Genomic DNA, 15,733 nt, shown 5'->3' with positions numbered 1-15,733 from the left:
GCTTTTTTTTATATTTTATTTTTTAAATGTTTTATTTTATTTTTATTTTTTTAAATAAACCTTTATTTATAAACTGCAACATTTACAAACAGCTGAGAAACAATAATCAAAATAAGTATGGTGCCAGTATGCTGTTTTTTTCCAATAAAATACTGGATAGGATAGAAATGTAGTTTGTCTCTTTTATCCGATTATTAATCGATCAATCGAAGCAATAATCGACAGATTAATCGATTATCAAATTAATCGTTAGTTGCAGCCCTAATATATATATATATATATATATATATATATATATATATATATATATATATATATATATATATATATATATATATATATATATATATATATATATATATATATATATATTCCTTGCACACTAATTGACTGCAAGAGCACGCACTTGGCGCGATGATGTCATGTTATCGATGGGAAAATGCAAGAAATGTAATGCCGAGCGCATATCATTATGTCAAGATAATGGCACTAGCGTTTACTAAATTTAAGAATATTTTTCAACATATTGAGCAAAAAGGTCTCATATTTGTTTTTTCTACCAAGAAAAGTGCACTTGTTATTAGTGAGAATATACTTATTTTAAGGTATTTTTGGGTTAATTGAAGTTAGCTAATTTGACTTGTTTTGGAAAGTCTTGACAAGCCAAATTTTCTTGTTCTATAGGCAGATAATTTTGCTTAATTCAAATAAAATACCCCTAATTTTTTATTTTTTTTTCTTGTTTTTGAACACTGACTTTTTGCAGTTTGCATGTTTTTTTTGGTTTTTTATCGTTGCTGTCATCTGATCAGATTTGACTGTGAAACGAATGAAAATGTGTGTAAATATGTCCAAAGTGCTTTTAATCAGGAGAAAAAACATTCATCCCCCTCTAAGCGGCGGCCTGCGAGCATAAAGCTGCAACGAGCATACACGGGATTAGCGCTCGTAGTGAATCAGCCTTATTAATGTCAGAGGGTCCTGTTGCTAATCCCCAAGCCGGCATGTCAACATGGCCGACTAATTACGGGGGGCACGGAAAAAAGATATGTGTTAAAAAAGAAGATCACTACTAATTATTATTCCTAACTAATCTTCACATTACAGAGTCCCACATGAGGTCTGGTGGGGGGATGGGGGAACAACTACAAGATGTGCTGGTGCCCTACATTCAACCTTACACTGGCGTCCTCGTTACGTAAGCACTTCTTCACACACCAGCACCTGAATCTTGCAGAGTCGTTAGTAATGCTGATTATTAATCTGGGAGGGCATTAAATGCTGTGCTGTTAGAATAATTGTTTGTAAATTATCACAAAAAACTTTGTGTCGAAATGAGTTCCAGGCAAAAAGACAAAACGCTGTCTTTGAAACCTACCAAGAGTAAGGCTCGGGGGGGGGGGGGGGGGGGTAAGCAAGATGAAGGTGTTCTTGTGTTCTTTCATGTATGGTAATCAACAGAATTATATTAGATTTAGACTTCCTTTTTATTGTCATTCAAATTTGAACTTTACAGTACAAATAAGTACGAAATTTCGTTACATAAGCTCATGGTAGTGTATTGTCCTAACCCAAGGACTTCAAAGCGGAGAGATGACAGGATCTGCCCAATTTCCAGACGACCTCTTTTTGAAGTATTTTACGAACTCTTTTTGAACTATTTTATGGACCTCTTTTTGAACTATTTTCCGAACTCTTTTTGAACTGACCTTTTCTGTGAATTGTTTACGACCTTTTCTGTGAAGTTTTTGCGACCTTTGTCCTTTGGAAACAGTGGTGGCCATGTGGTCGGGGAGGGTCCAAAATAAAAGAAAGAGGCATGCAATCTTTTGGCAGAGCGTGCTGAGATACTGTACAAGGGTACAGTGTAAAGGCGACTCTCCTCAATATATTGAGTCCAAATTTAATTCTGTCTCTGTTTGATTCTTTGCTTCTTGTCTTGTTTAATAGATGTCATCAGTGTTTGAACCTGACATGTTCTATGGTATAATTGTCATGTACGGACTTCATATACAGTAGAATCTTCATTTACAAACCACAATCCGTACAAAATATGCTTTGGTATACCAAACGTCTCAGTGTACGACCGTTTCATCCAGCCATTTTGTGCCCGGCAGCACAAGTAATTGTGGGCAGGCTCCTCAGTGCTTTTTTTTTTTTTTTTTAAGTCCTTTTTTTTACTTTTGCAAGCTGCATACGAGTCCAAAATGAAGCCACGGACAAGTGATGTGTGGTTAGAAACATTCAGGAAGGATCTACAGCGTTGTCGACACAGCCTCTCCTCAGCTGAAGATTACCGTATTTTCCGGACTATAAGGCGCACTTAAAATCCACTTTAGTATGGGGAACATATTCACCATTAATTAGTTGCTTATTAAAGTAACAAAGACTTAATTTAGAGTTATTTGGACACTAGGGTAATATATAAGGGTTAAGGGTGACTAATAAGCAATAATTCTGAGGTTATTGAGGGAAGACTCTTAGTTAATGGCTTACTGCTTGTATAATAAGGCATTTATAAGTACTTAATAATGACTAATTAAGAGCCAATATGTTACTAATTTGCATGTTAATAAGCAACTAATCAATGCTGAATATGTTCCCCACACTAAAGTGTTTTTTATTCTCAAAACTCGACAGTGCGCCTAGTGTACGGAATAATTCTGGTTTTGCTTACCGACCTCGAAACAATTGTATTTGGTACATGGTGTAATGATAAGTGTGACCAGGCTCCTCAGGCAGTCAAACATGAGAGATACGTGTAGACTGCGCAATATTGCAATATGACTCAAGTAAACAACACCAACATGTTATATGTTCCATTGAAAATATAGAACATTACACACGGCGCTCAAAAATCTGTCAAAATGTTTTAGTAGGACTTTGGTAAGCTATGAAGCCACACCGCTTGGTGGATTGTACTGTGCTTCAACATACCAGTATTATTATGGTGTGTGTACAAGGTAAGACATATTATCTGCCGTTTTTTCCCCCAATATTATGCAACAGCAACTTTTCTCACCTTCTGGTACCTGCTGATCTGTATTTGGGATCTGCATAAGTCCTGAAAAATTGTGCGTCATAGTCGATAAACTTATTATTTTTCTCTATCTTCTTGTTATGGGACATTCATCCTCCGCTGTTGCCATTTCTAATATAAAGTAGTGTAAAGTTCTTACTTATATCTGTCAGTAAACTCGCCATGAAAGCGCTAAAACATACCGGTGTAGTGAGTTTACATTATTCACCCAAGGAACTTTAGACGGACGGTTTTTCACGAGACACATTTCCGGTATTGTTGTTGTTTCCGGATGAGGAGATGCTGCTCCGTTATTGATTGAAGTAAAGTGTGAATGTCATTAAAACAGTTAGCGCCATCTTTTGACATATGCCCTCTACAGTATCACATGGCACATACAACAACTTAACATTAGGATCAGGGCAAGAGGACACAAATGTTCTTGCAATGCTTTGATTATCATAAAACCGTGATTATTCACCTCACTTATATTAAAGTATTAAACACACTAAGGCCTTCAAAAACTAAAACAGAACATAAACACTTAAAAACTCAAATAATAATAGAATAATATTGCTTAGTCTACCAAGGAAAGTATATTGTGTGTGTCGCTTATTTATTAGATTTTTATTTTTTTACTTGAGCACATTTAACAACACTGTGATAATAAAGATAATTTTAGTAACAATAACCATGATATGACATGTTTATATATCGCCACATCCCTAGTTGTGTTGTCCCAGTACCAAAATGTATTTTGATACTTTTCGGTACTTTTCTAAACAAAGGGGACCACAAAACATGGCGTTATTGGCTTTATTTTAACAAAAAATGTTAATGTACATGAAACATATGTTTATTATTGTCATTTAGTCCTTAAATAAAATAGTGAACATACTAGACAACTTGTCTTTTAGTAGTAAGTAAACAAACAAAGACTCCTAATTAGTCTATGCAGTAACATATTGTGTCATTTATACACCTATTATTTTGTACACATTATGAGGGACAAACTGTAAAAAGGGATTATTAATCTACTTGTTCATTTACTGTTAATACTTCTTATTTTCCGTTTCAACATGTTCTATCTACACTTCTGTTAAAATGTAATAATCACTTATTCTTCTCTTCTTTGATACTTTACATTATTTTTGGATGATACCACACATTTGGGTATCGATCCGATACCAAGTAGTTACAAGATCATACATTGGTCATATTCAAAGTCCTCATGTGTCCAGGGACGTATTTTATAAACATAATAAAAAAATGTTATGATGCCAAAAAATAGCAATGTAATCACAGTAGTATCGACTAGATACGCTCCTGTACTTGGTATCATTACAGTGGATATTAGGTGTAGATCCACCAAAGGGGTTTGTTTACATTGTGACGCCGGTGAGCTACGGTGTGTAGTGAAGCATGTTTAGCTATTCCTCGTCCTCCAGTGATAATAAACATGTAAGAAACTTACTTTATTTGTCGGATTAGTGATTTAGAAGTAGCTAAAACACTGTGGATGGACTTTAGCCCATGTTTTAAAGCACCTCTTCCTGAGGGTGTTTCATTGTTATAACTTCACCTTTATCGTCAGTTTTTAAGCCAAAACGCGTCCGTTCTCCCTTTTCTGTCTACACACTGTGTCTGCTTGTAAGTACTCTGTGATTGTGCGCTGCCGAACATGCTCCTCTGCTCGTAAAACCAGCAATGACACGACGTGACGACGACGGAGGGACGGGGGGACTTTTTAGAGGCGGTGTAGTACCGAATATGATTCATTAGAACCGTGGTACTATACTAATACCGATATACCGTACAACCCTAATTAGTTACCTTTTAACATGTCTTTTAACATAATTCCTTCTTTTTTCGAGCCGCTGTGCCTCTTCTGACGGTTCTCTCCTGCTGAATGTTTTGCGAACATCCAAACGAAAACTACTCATACTCATCCCGTCCAGTCAGACAACATAGACCAGGGGTGTCCAAAGTGCGGCCCGGGGGCCATTTGCGGCCCGCAGCTAATTGTTTACCGGCCCGTCACACATTCTGCAAAAAATGCAAAATTGATAATATTGCAAAAATTTAAAAAAACATTTAAAAAAAGTGGAATGAGGTGAAATCTAACAAGAAAAATTTGCAATGTTGACACAAAAGCTGCCATGCAGGCTGTTTTTTTTAAATTTTGTCTTTGTTTATTTCTATTTTTTTTGCCATTGCTAAAAAAAAAACCCCCACTAAAAATCTATGTTATAATGAATTATTACATAAAAAATATCACTTTAAAATGTTTTATGTGGAAAAAATATTGCATATATTGTGTGGTTGCCATATAAAAACATCAAAGTTTTATTTGACAAAAGAGCATAAAACAAACAAAATAATAGTTCAAACGTAAAATGGACAGATATATCTGAAGTTGATCTCGTAATTTAAGTGTGAAAAGTAAAAAAAAAACTAATAAAAATGTATCACTTTATGAGTGGGGGACCTTTTGGATCCCAAATATATTTAGTAGGATTTTATTTGACTTTTCACTGTGATTACTCAAAAATATTAAATTAAATTTCAGTTTTACTATAAAAAACAAAGTTGTCTTTGACAGAAAACCTTTTTTTTTTTTTTTTACTTTACATCAACCTCAAGTTGATATAGAGATTTACTGTAAGCGTTAAATAAAATAAAAAATAAAAAATTTGACTTATTTTTAACAGTTTAATGACTGAGACCCTTTATAGTCCCCGGGAGCCCTAAAGGTAAAAAATAAATAAAAAAATCCATATACTTTGTCAAGGTTTGAAAATGAAAAATATCAAAATGGCCCCCGCATGCTTACATTTTTCCGTGTACGGCCCTCAGTGGAAAAAGTTTGGACACCCCTGACAGTGTTTCCCATAAACTGCCAAGATACCTGTGGCGGTGGGCGTGGCTATGGGCGTGGTCACCTTGAGATCATCGAGTAATTTGTATAATTTACTACAATGATATGATTTTCTCTAAAAAGGCTCAAAAAATGTATACTTACTAATTAATAATAACAGTTTTGTTTTAAACGTCCATCCATCCATTTTACAATATAATTACAACACTTTATGTACATATTTATATACAGATTTGAACAATAAGTTATTCACTGAAATATATTTATTAATTGTGGTTCTTACAAAAAATATATCTTATAAAAATATAAAAGCTAAAATGTCTCTTAAAGCTCTGCCCCTTTAATTAGTGCATACTAAATAATTTAACTTTAGCCTACTACTACAACCATATTATTTACCAGCAACATAAAGTGAAACAGAGGCAGAGGTGTCCTGCCACAGTCAGTAACAAATAAACAGAAAACAGTAGTGGTGGTAGATAGACACAAAGCTTCATCAAACATCTGATCCACTGAACAAAGAGCTCCAAAAATCTTGATCCTACACTTCTCTTTTGTAAAGTAAATCTGAACAGCCGATATGGGCATCTACATCAACTATAGGATTTGCCTGAGAAGCTGGACAGGAAATTAAAAAAAAATATATATATATATATATATATTTTTTTTGTGGCGGCCTTAATTGTTTCGTGGCGGGCCGCCACAAATACATGAATGTGTGGAAAACACTGCCTGACATAGAACATCTCTCATTTCCTGCGCTCAGTGGAAAGAAGTCCAAATGGCGGTGGCACGTGAGCATAAGAAATTAATGTGTGTGCCCCCCCCCCACATTATGAACAGCAATGTATGACGAGAGAGCGAGAGAGAGAGAGAGAATGAGCCCGAGCTGCTGTCTCTCTAGTGGCCTCTAACCCAGATCAGGCCCAACAGGGGTCCACTTGCTTAAAAAATGAATGAAGTCTTTTTTTGTTGTTGTTGGTTACTGCGCGTCTGAGAATGATCCAGAACGCTCGCTTCTACGTGAAGAGATGCCATCTACAAGATGCTACACGTGACAGTGTCGGTGTAAGTTATGACCAGGAGGAGGCGGAGGAGGAGGAGGGGGGAGGACGCGGAATGAATGATGGCCGAGCTTCAGTAAGAAAGAGCCCACTAAACAAAGTGTTTATCCTCGGACATTGGCGAGATTCATGCAAAAATGAGAGCGCACCACAGTTGATGGCACCTACGTGAAATGATACCATGATAATGATGCCGTGGGTGTAGAAAACAGGAGTTCCGAACACTCAGAAAAACAAGACAACACTTGCGATCGGTACCTGTGGATTACGGCAAAGAGGTCCTCCGTGGTCCGGGTCGGCGTGGGAGTCGGGGTCACCATGGTCTCCGCCGGCGTCCCGTTGGGAGATGACTCGGCTGTGTTGGAGTCAAACACGTCACCTGCGAGGCACACACCTGCGAGTTACATTTCGGCGTGTGTGTCGCCGCCACCTGCCTGCCACTGACTGTCCCGCTTACATTCTCCAGTTTTTAGCCTCTTATCCCCCTCCTCCTCCTCCTCTTCCTCGCTGGCGTCTTTCCTAACCGCCTGAGCCGCCGGCAGCGAGCGGTCTCACTTTACACTCTCTCATCCTCCCCTTCATCCCAGCCTGCCTCCATGTGATGCGATGGAGCCCCTCCCCCCTATCGCTACAACCATGAAAAGCCCCTGGCACACCAAAACCCCCCGCCGCCCCCCCCTCGCGTTTCTTTACCTCAATGAGAGAGGGGAGAGAGAGAGAGGAATGAGCGGGAAAGGATTAAAGAGCAGACATGGAACATTGATTTAGGAAGAGGGCTGGATGAGATCTATCTACTTGCCTCTGCTGCTTATCCAGTTGAGGCTGAGGACCCTGGACTGGTTACCGGTCACAGGCAGTGACTACGTGGACAACCACACTAACTATGGACGGGAGGAGTTGGTTTGTTCGATGCTGCTTTCCTGCTGATAAGCAGCATCTCCTGCGTTTTGTACGCCTTAAAAAGAAAGTGGCTTTAACTTTGGCTCCCCTTGCTTAAAGCGCAGCAAACGAATTTCACAGCTGCCCACACAGAGCTGGCACACGGCTGCCCGTGCAGGATTATAGTAATGGGCTTAAACTAATGCAGCATCAGCGTTTAGATAAACAGCAATCACGTTCAATGACAAACCTGCATCGTCAACACTGGAGCTGGTGGACCCCGCAGAACTACTCGTCTCATCCGCGTCGTCATCAGGGGTCTCTCCGTTCTGCCGGAACTCTTGGTCCAGGCTGACGTTCTGGCCAGTAGAGATATGAGATTCATCCTGGATGTCTTCTTGGGGCTCAGCGCTCTTCAGACTTTCTTCGTCCTCCCGTTGCTCCTCTTTGTCTTCAGCTTGGACCGGCTGAGGGCTTGGCGGCGGGACAAAAAATAATTTGGGTTTCTTGGAGATGATGGGAGGCTTCTGTTTGACAGGAAAGGGACTCTGCAACACTTTCTGCCCGTCGTCTTCTTCTATACCGTTGAGAAGAAAGCAGCTTTCTTCAGGTTCACGACAATCAGGTGTGTCACGTGAGCTACTGCAGTCTATTGACAACCTTTCCATAAGGTCTGATACAGGCGAGGGCGACTGCTTGTGGTCTGAGAAGCAGTTCATCAGCTCCTGGGGCTGAGACGTGTCCAGGTTGTAGGGCTGCAGGCCCATAAGAAAGTCTTTGTACGGCTCCAAGTCGCTGTCAGTCTCCTTCTCCGGCCGCTTGACTGATCGCAGCTGAACGCTCTGCAAAGCAAAAGGTGTAACGAGCGGCATGGGAGACTTTGTGGGACTGTTTGGAACGGCAGCTTTAGGCGCTTCCTTGGCAGCGGATGGGGAGGAAGAGTAGAAGACAACAGCAGGCAGTGGAGGAGGTGGTGGCGGCCCCGTGAGGGACACAGGAGGCGGGGGCGGAGGACTAAAGCTCCCATTGAGCGACACACTGGGGTGAATTAAGGTTTCGGGGGAGGGAGGAGGTGGGAATTCTGGTGTGGTAGACCAACCCGGGAGGGGGCTCAGCGTTTCAGCCTGTGGCGTGCGAGGCGATGTTGCTGCTGGCGGAGGAACAGCAGGGGAATGTACATTCGAAGGAGGGAATGCCGGTGGTGGGCTGAGGGGGGTGTTTGGAGCTGATGACGAGGTCACAGGCACAGGTGGTGGCGCAGTAGGCCCGCAGCTCTTGAGAGAGTCTGAGGTGTTAGAGGAAAGGGAGGTGGAGGATGAAGACGAGATGAGAGAAGATTTCCTCTCAGGAACTTTCGGCTTGGGTCGACTTCCAGAGGGAGACATGGACCGAATGCCAGACGGCACCGGTGTTCCAGCTGTGGGGGTGTTGGACTGGCTTGAGTAGCCACTGGATGGCGAGGTGAGTCTGTGCACTCTTTCTGGAGAGGATGTGCTGGTTTTAGGCTTCACCGCCACTATTTCTTCCTGGCCCGGAGCTCCTGGTTCCTGACGGGGGCCATGAATCTCAGTTCCATTCTGCTCTTTGGCTGCTGGAGGCCCGGTTGAAGTGTTAGCTGTATGAGCCGCAGGGGTCTGTGCACTCTGGTCCCCGTGGTTACGAGGATATTCCATGTAGTAGCCCCAAGAATCAGCATAGTCGGAACGCAAGCTGCTGGTGTCACTGTGAGTGGGAGTCACGTGGCATAGCGAGTAAACATTGGACACGCCCATGCCGTTTGCACTAGTTGCTAGTGATGTCGCAGAGCTCTCTGTGCTAATGGTACTGTGACTCCGTGGACGGAGCACCCAGGGGTCATCGTAGTCGCTGCAGGGGCTTTGGGAGGGCGAAGATGGGAAGATGCCCTTTCCCGTCCCGGATCGCAACCCCATCTGGAGACTCTGCTGCAGGGTGGCAATTAGAGTCTCACTCAGCATGCCGTTGTTGGACTCGCCGCTGACGGCGTTCACGCTTCCGAGGGGCTTTTTGGGTCCAGGTTTTCGCTTCAGGGAGTCTGTGCGAGCCGGGGGCAGCGGGGGTTTCTTGGACTTGCGGAGGGAGATGCTGCGAGACAGGGAGCGATCGCTGTACAAGCTCCCGTACTCTTCCTGATTGGCCATCTCGCGGCACTCGTACATGCTGTGTCGGGTGACTCGTCCTGCGCCCGCACTGTGTCCACTGCCATGGCTGCGTGAGCGCAGGCCCGAGTCCAGGTGCATGGAGGTGTAATATCCGTCATTGTCCTGGGAATAGAGAGAGCTGGAATCAGTAGTTGTCTTGGACGACACCTCCAGACTGTTGTACAGCTGGTTGATGGGCGTGGAAGAGCTCGAGGTCAAAGTGCGGTGGGCAACAACCACGTTTTCTGGGGTGTCATAGATCCACTGCTCATCTGTCCGCTGACATGAGGGCGGCGTCGGTGCCAGGGTGCTGTGACTGTGCAGGCTGTTGTCTGATTGTCCTGACTCGCTGGCGGGTGCTGCTGCAACCCGACTCCGTTCCAGTGGCGTGTGGACGGGAGTGGAAGCGGCAAGGGCAGGACAGGTGGAGCTGTGGGTGAAAGCGGCGGGACTGGAGGTCAGGGAATCAACATAAGCGGCCAGACTGAGCGGCCGAGCTGTTTGGTAGGCTGAGGATGTCGAGTGGGAATGCTGTCCAGAGGTGTCGACAGTGACGACCTCAGATGAGCTGGGCAGGGTGGCGTTGGGGATAAATGAGGTGGAATAAGCGGCATGCGGTGACACCGCACAGGCCAGACTGCCAGCCCAGTCACTGGACTGCGTCCGCCTCATCTCCTGAGACTTGGGCCTGGGCAGGGTGCCCGTCCTGGGGGCATTCCTCATATGTACCACTGTATCGTCCACCTGAAGTTTCCCAATCTGCCTCTGGGGCGTGTTCCGTTCTTCAGACTTGATGGGGGTGCTGCTGTATATGGGGTCAGCGCTGAGTGACACCCTAGCGCCCTGACGGGGCAGACTGTGAAATCTGGATGGGTCCCCGTTACGCTGATGTGGCAGCATCACGATCCCAGAGCTGTCATTGCTGGAGATGGATATACTTCCTGTTGAAGAGGAAGCAGAAATGCCGGCCATCTGGGCAGCGATACCCTGTCCTCTCTGAGCCCGAATTCTCCTCATGGACGGCGGGACAACCTTCGCTACTTCTGTCTGGCAGCCTGAATCTCGGGTCTGGGAACGTCGGAGCGTTGAGTTGACGCTCCCAACCCGGCCCAGAGTGGAGTACTGTCCTGGGATGAACATGGAATGTGGTCGTAATTCCCCGCCACGTCCTTGTGCTGCTGTCAAAAGAGAGAAAAAAAAAAGATGAGCTTGATAATGTTGGGATATATTATGATTGGGATATAATTAAGATAATGACGGATGAAGTGATCAGGAAATGTTTCAAATAGATTTGCTTGTGCCTCTCATTGTGCGTTTTGAGTCCAATTAAAACTGGGTGAAGGTTGAGGCCGACCATAAACACTCTTATCTACCACATCTTCACTGGTCACTTGGCTTTTTTGCCGAGGTCAGAAGGACAAACACCAGATTTGGGGTTCGGAGTCCAGGAAGGAGAAGGCAGAGGAAGATTCCAAGCCTGGAAGAAGACACCTCATTGCATATTCATACGTTGTGATATTTTTGTAAGAGCGCGAGGGGAAGGGCGCGTCCGGACAGCCCTGTGTAAGTCGCCGCGTTGTATGATACTAGGGCAGTGTTTTTCAACCTTTTTTGAGCCAAGGCACATTTTTTGCGTTGAAAAAATGCGGAGGCACACCACCAGCAGAAATCATTAAAAAACGAAACTCAGTTGACAGTAAAAAGTCGTTGTCACAATTGTTGGATATGACTTTAAACCAGGGGTCCCCAGACTATGGCCCGTGGGCCGGATTCGGCCCCTCAGCATCCAAAATCCGGCCCACGGGAAGTCCCACGTTTAAAAAAATAGTTTGTTTTTTTTTAAATCTTTTTTTTCTAATCTATTTTGTACCGTTTGTTACTAACATTGTTTCCTAGCCACTCAGGCAAATCATATTGTCTAAAAATGAATTTTCCCATCGATAACGTGACAATGTTAAATGTTGATGAACATCAATGTTAATTGATGTTAAATGACAAAATGGATTATAAAGACAATGTATATATGCATATATACATATATATACGTATATATATTTATATATACATATATATATGTATACATGCATATATACATATATATATGCATATATACATATATATATGTATATATGCATATATATATATATATATATATATATATATATATATATATATATATATATATATATATATATATATATATATATATATATATATATATATATATATATATATATTTACACTACCGTTCAAAAGTTTGGGGTCACCCAAACAATTTAGTGGAATAGCCTTCATTTCTAAGAACAAGAATAGACTGTTGAGTTTCAGATGAAAGTTCTCTTTTTCTGGCCATTTTGAGCGTTTAATTGACCCCACAAATGTGATGCTCCAGAAACTCAATCTGCTCAAAGGATGGTCAGTTTTGTAGCTTCTGTAACGAGCTAAACTGTTTTCAGATGTGTGAACATGATTGCACAAGGGTTTTCTAATCATCAATTAGCCTTCTGAGCCAATGAGCAAACACATTGTACCATTAGAACACTGGAGTGATAGTTGCTGGAAATGGGCCTCTATACACCTATGTAGATATATTTAAAGTTAGGGCTAGTTTAAAGTTATCTTCATTGAAAAGTACAGTGCTTTTCCTTCAAAAATAAGGACATTTCAATGTGACCTCAAACGGTAGTGTATATATATATATATATATATATATATATATATATATATATATATATATATATATATATATATATATATATATATATATATACACACACACATATATATATATATATATATATATATATATATATATATATATATATATATATACACACAGTATATATATACATATATATATACAGCCTGGCCCCCGGCCAAATTTTTTTAACCCAATGCGGCCCCCGAGTCAAAAAGTTTGGGGACCCCTGCTATAAAGCATAACCAAGCATGCATCACTATAGCTCTTGTCTCAAAGTAGGTGTACTGTCACCACCTGTCACATCACACCCTGACTTATTTGGACTTTTTTGCTGTTTTACTGTGTCTAGTGTTTTACTTCTATTTTGATGGCTTTTGGTATTTTCCTGTAGCAGTTTTCATGTCTTCCTTTGAGCGATATTTCCCGCATCTACTTTGTTTTAGCAGTCAAGAACATTTCAGTTGTTTTTATCCTTCTCTGTGGGGACATTGTTGATTGTCATGTCATGTTCGGATGTACATTGTGGACGCCGTCTTTGCTCCACAGTAAGTCTTTGCTGTCCTCCAGCATTCTGTTTTTGTTTACTTTGCAGCCAGTTCAGTTTTAGTCTCGTTCCGCATAGCCTTCCCTAAGCTTCAATGCCTTTTCTTAGGGGCACTCACCTTTTGTTTATTTTTGGTTTCCGCATTAGACACCTTTTTACCTGCACCCTGCCTCCCGCTGTTTCCCACATCTACAAAGCAATTAGCTACCTGCTGCCACCTACTGATATGGAAGAGTATTACACGGTTACTCTGCACAGACACTCAACAACAACACATCATTTGCAGACTATAATTACTGCTTTGAAAAGAATATTTTTAACCCAAATAGGTGAAATTAGATCATCTCCCACGACACACCAGACTGTATCTCACGGCCCACTAGTTGGTTGAAAAACACTGAGCTAATTAATTAGATTTTCTGCAACCTTGTCGGATGTGATAATAGTTTGTGGTCTTGCTCATTAGGAGAAAAGGATATTAGAGGAGACTTCTTAATAAGTTTAGCCTGGTCTCCAGGGAGGACAAACAGCAACATGCACATACGATGCACATGCATACACTCAGGTGGTCATGCAGGAAATGGAATAAGCACAGAAACAAAACATTTTAAAAGGATGAGGTGTCTAAGGATGAGGTGTCTCATCTGTGATACTCGCCTGCCAAGACGCACATTCGCTCCTCTCTCCCCCTCCCTAAACCCCGCATAAAATGTACACTCGCTGCTGCGATAGATTAAGCTGCAGGGTCTGCTCGGCAAGTCCGCGCTGGTGCAAAGGAGAGGGAGCGATGGGGGGGGGGGGGGGGGGGGGGGGGGGGAGTCGGGACAATTAGGCGTCACGGCGTTTGGAGTTTGTCGTCAGCTGCTGGCCGCTAACGAGACTTTAAAGTGCCGTGCCGGTCTTCTGCCGGGATGTTATGGCAAAGAGAGAAATGACTTTCTCCTGAAAAGCCTGCAGGCAGGCTGCAGTGCATAAATAATCATTAAGCATGCGGCGGTGCTGGCACAGGTCACTTTGGAGGGGAGACCTTTATTTGTAGTCAGTTAACCAATCTGCCTGTACAATGAACATAAATGCACCGCTGTAAACCACCACAGTGTATCCCACCAGGAATCTTTTAATAAAGACACGTTTGTTATGATCCGCTGCCCGGATCATAGTCCGTTGAAGTTTTTCGAGTTACTTGTGTTTTCTGTTAGTTTTGGACTCCTTTAGTTCCTGTTTATGCACCTCTGAGTTTGTTACCGTGGCTACGTATTACAAACCCCGTTTCCATATGAGTTGGGAAATGGTGTTAGATGTAAATATAAACGGAATACAATGATTTGCAAATCCTTTTCAAGCCATATTCAGTTGAATATGCTACAAAGACAACATATTTGATGTTCAAACTCATAAACTTTTTTTTTTTTTGCAAATAATCATTAACTTTAGAATTTGATGGCAGCAACACGTGACAAAGAAGTTGGGAAAGGTGGCAATAAATACTGATAAAGTTGAGGAATGCTCATCAAACACTTATTTGGAACATCCCACGGGTGTGCAGGCAAATTGGGAACAGGTGGGTGCCATGATTGGGTATAAAAGTAGATCCCATGAAATGCTCAGTCATTCACAAACAAGGACGGGGCGAGGGTCACCACTTTGTCAACAAATGCCTGAGCAAATTGTTGAACAGTTTAAGAAAAACCTTTCTCAAGCAGCTATTGCAAGGAATTTAGGGATTTCACCATCTACGCTCCGTAATATCATCAAAGGGTTCAGAGAATGTGGAGAAATCACTGCACGTAAGCAGCTAAGCCCGTGACCTTCCATCCCTCAGGCGGTACTGCATCAACAAGCCACATCAGTGTGTAAAGGATATCACCACATGGGCTCAGGAACACTTCAGAAACCCACTGTCAGTAACTACAGTTGGTCGCTACATCTGTAAGTGCAAGTTAAAACTCTCCTATGCAAGGCGAAAACCGTTTATCAACAACACCCAGAAACGCCGTCGGCTTCGCTGGGCCTGAGCTCATCTAAGATGGACTGATGCAAAGTGGAAAAGTGTTCTGTGGTCTGACGAGTCCACATTTCAAATTGATTTTGGAAACTGTGGACGTCGTGTCCTCCGGACCAAAGAGGAAAAGAACCATCCGGATTGTTCTAGGCGCAAAGTGTAAAAGGCAGCATGTGTGATGGTATGGGGGTGTATTAGTGGCCAAGACATGGGTAACTTACACATCTGTGAAGGCACCATTAATGCTGAAAGGTACATACAGCTTTTGGAGCAACATATGTTGCCATCCAAGCAAAGTTACCATGGACGCCCCTGCTTATTTCAGCAAGACAATGCCAAGCCACGTGTTACATCAACGTGGCTTCACGGTAAAAGAGTGCGGGTACTAGACTGGCCTGCCTGTAGTCCAGACCTGTCTCCCATTGAAAATGTGTGGCACCTAAAATAGCACAATGGAGACCCCCGGACTGTTGAACAACTTAAGCTG

The 15,733-nt window shown here is 42.4% G+C and overlaps 1 protein-coding gene across 9 annotated transcripts in view; it reads right to left on the bottom strand.

Moving 5' to 3' along the window:
• Window positions 1-15,733, bottom strand: part of LOC133640923 (NHS-like protein 1) — a 309,204-nt gene that overhangs the window by 5,591 nt on the left and 287,880 nt on the right. For 8 of the 9 annotated variants that reach the window (XM_062034628.1, XM_062034632.1, XM_062034631.1 and 5 more), the window contains 2 exons: window positions 8,091-11,177; window positions 7,220-7,340 (listed from right to left, as the gene is read on the bottom strand). In XM_062034628.1, coding sequence (XP_061890612.1) covers window positions 7,220-7,340; window positions 8,091-11,177 — 3,208 coding nt within the window. The remainder of the gene's footprint in view (window positions 1-7,219; window positions 7,341-8,090; window positions 11,178-15,733) is intronic. The other variant, XM_062034629.1, reaches the window with a different exon arrangement.

This window comes from Entelurus aequoreus, linkage group LG23 (genome assembly GCF_033978785.1).
Source record: "Entelurus aequoreus isolate RoL-2023_Sb linkage group LG23, RoL_Eaeq_v1.1, whole genome shotgun sequence".
NCBI classification, from domain to species: Eukaryota; Metazoa; Chordata; class Actinopteri; order Syngnathiformes; family Syngnathidae; genus Entelurus; species Entelurus aequoreus.
Note: the sequence above shows the minus strand (reverse complement) of the source record. Positions and strands in the feature narration are given on the sequence as shown.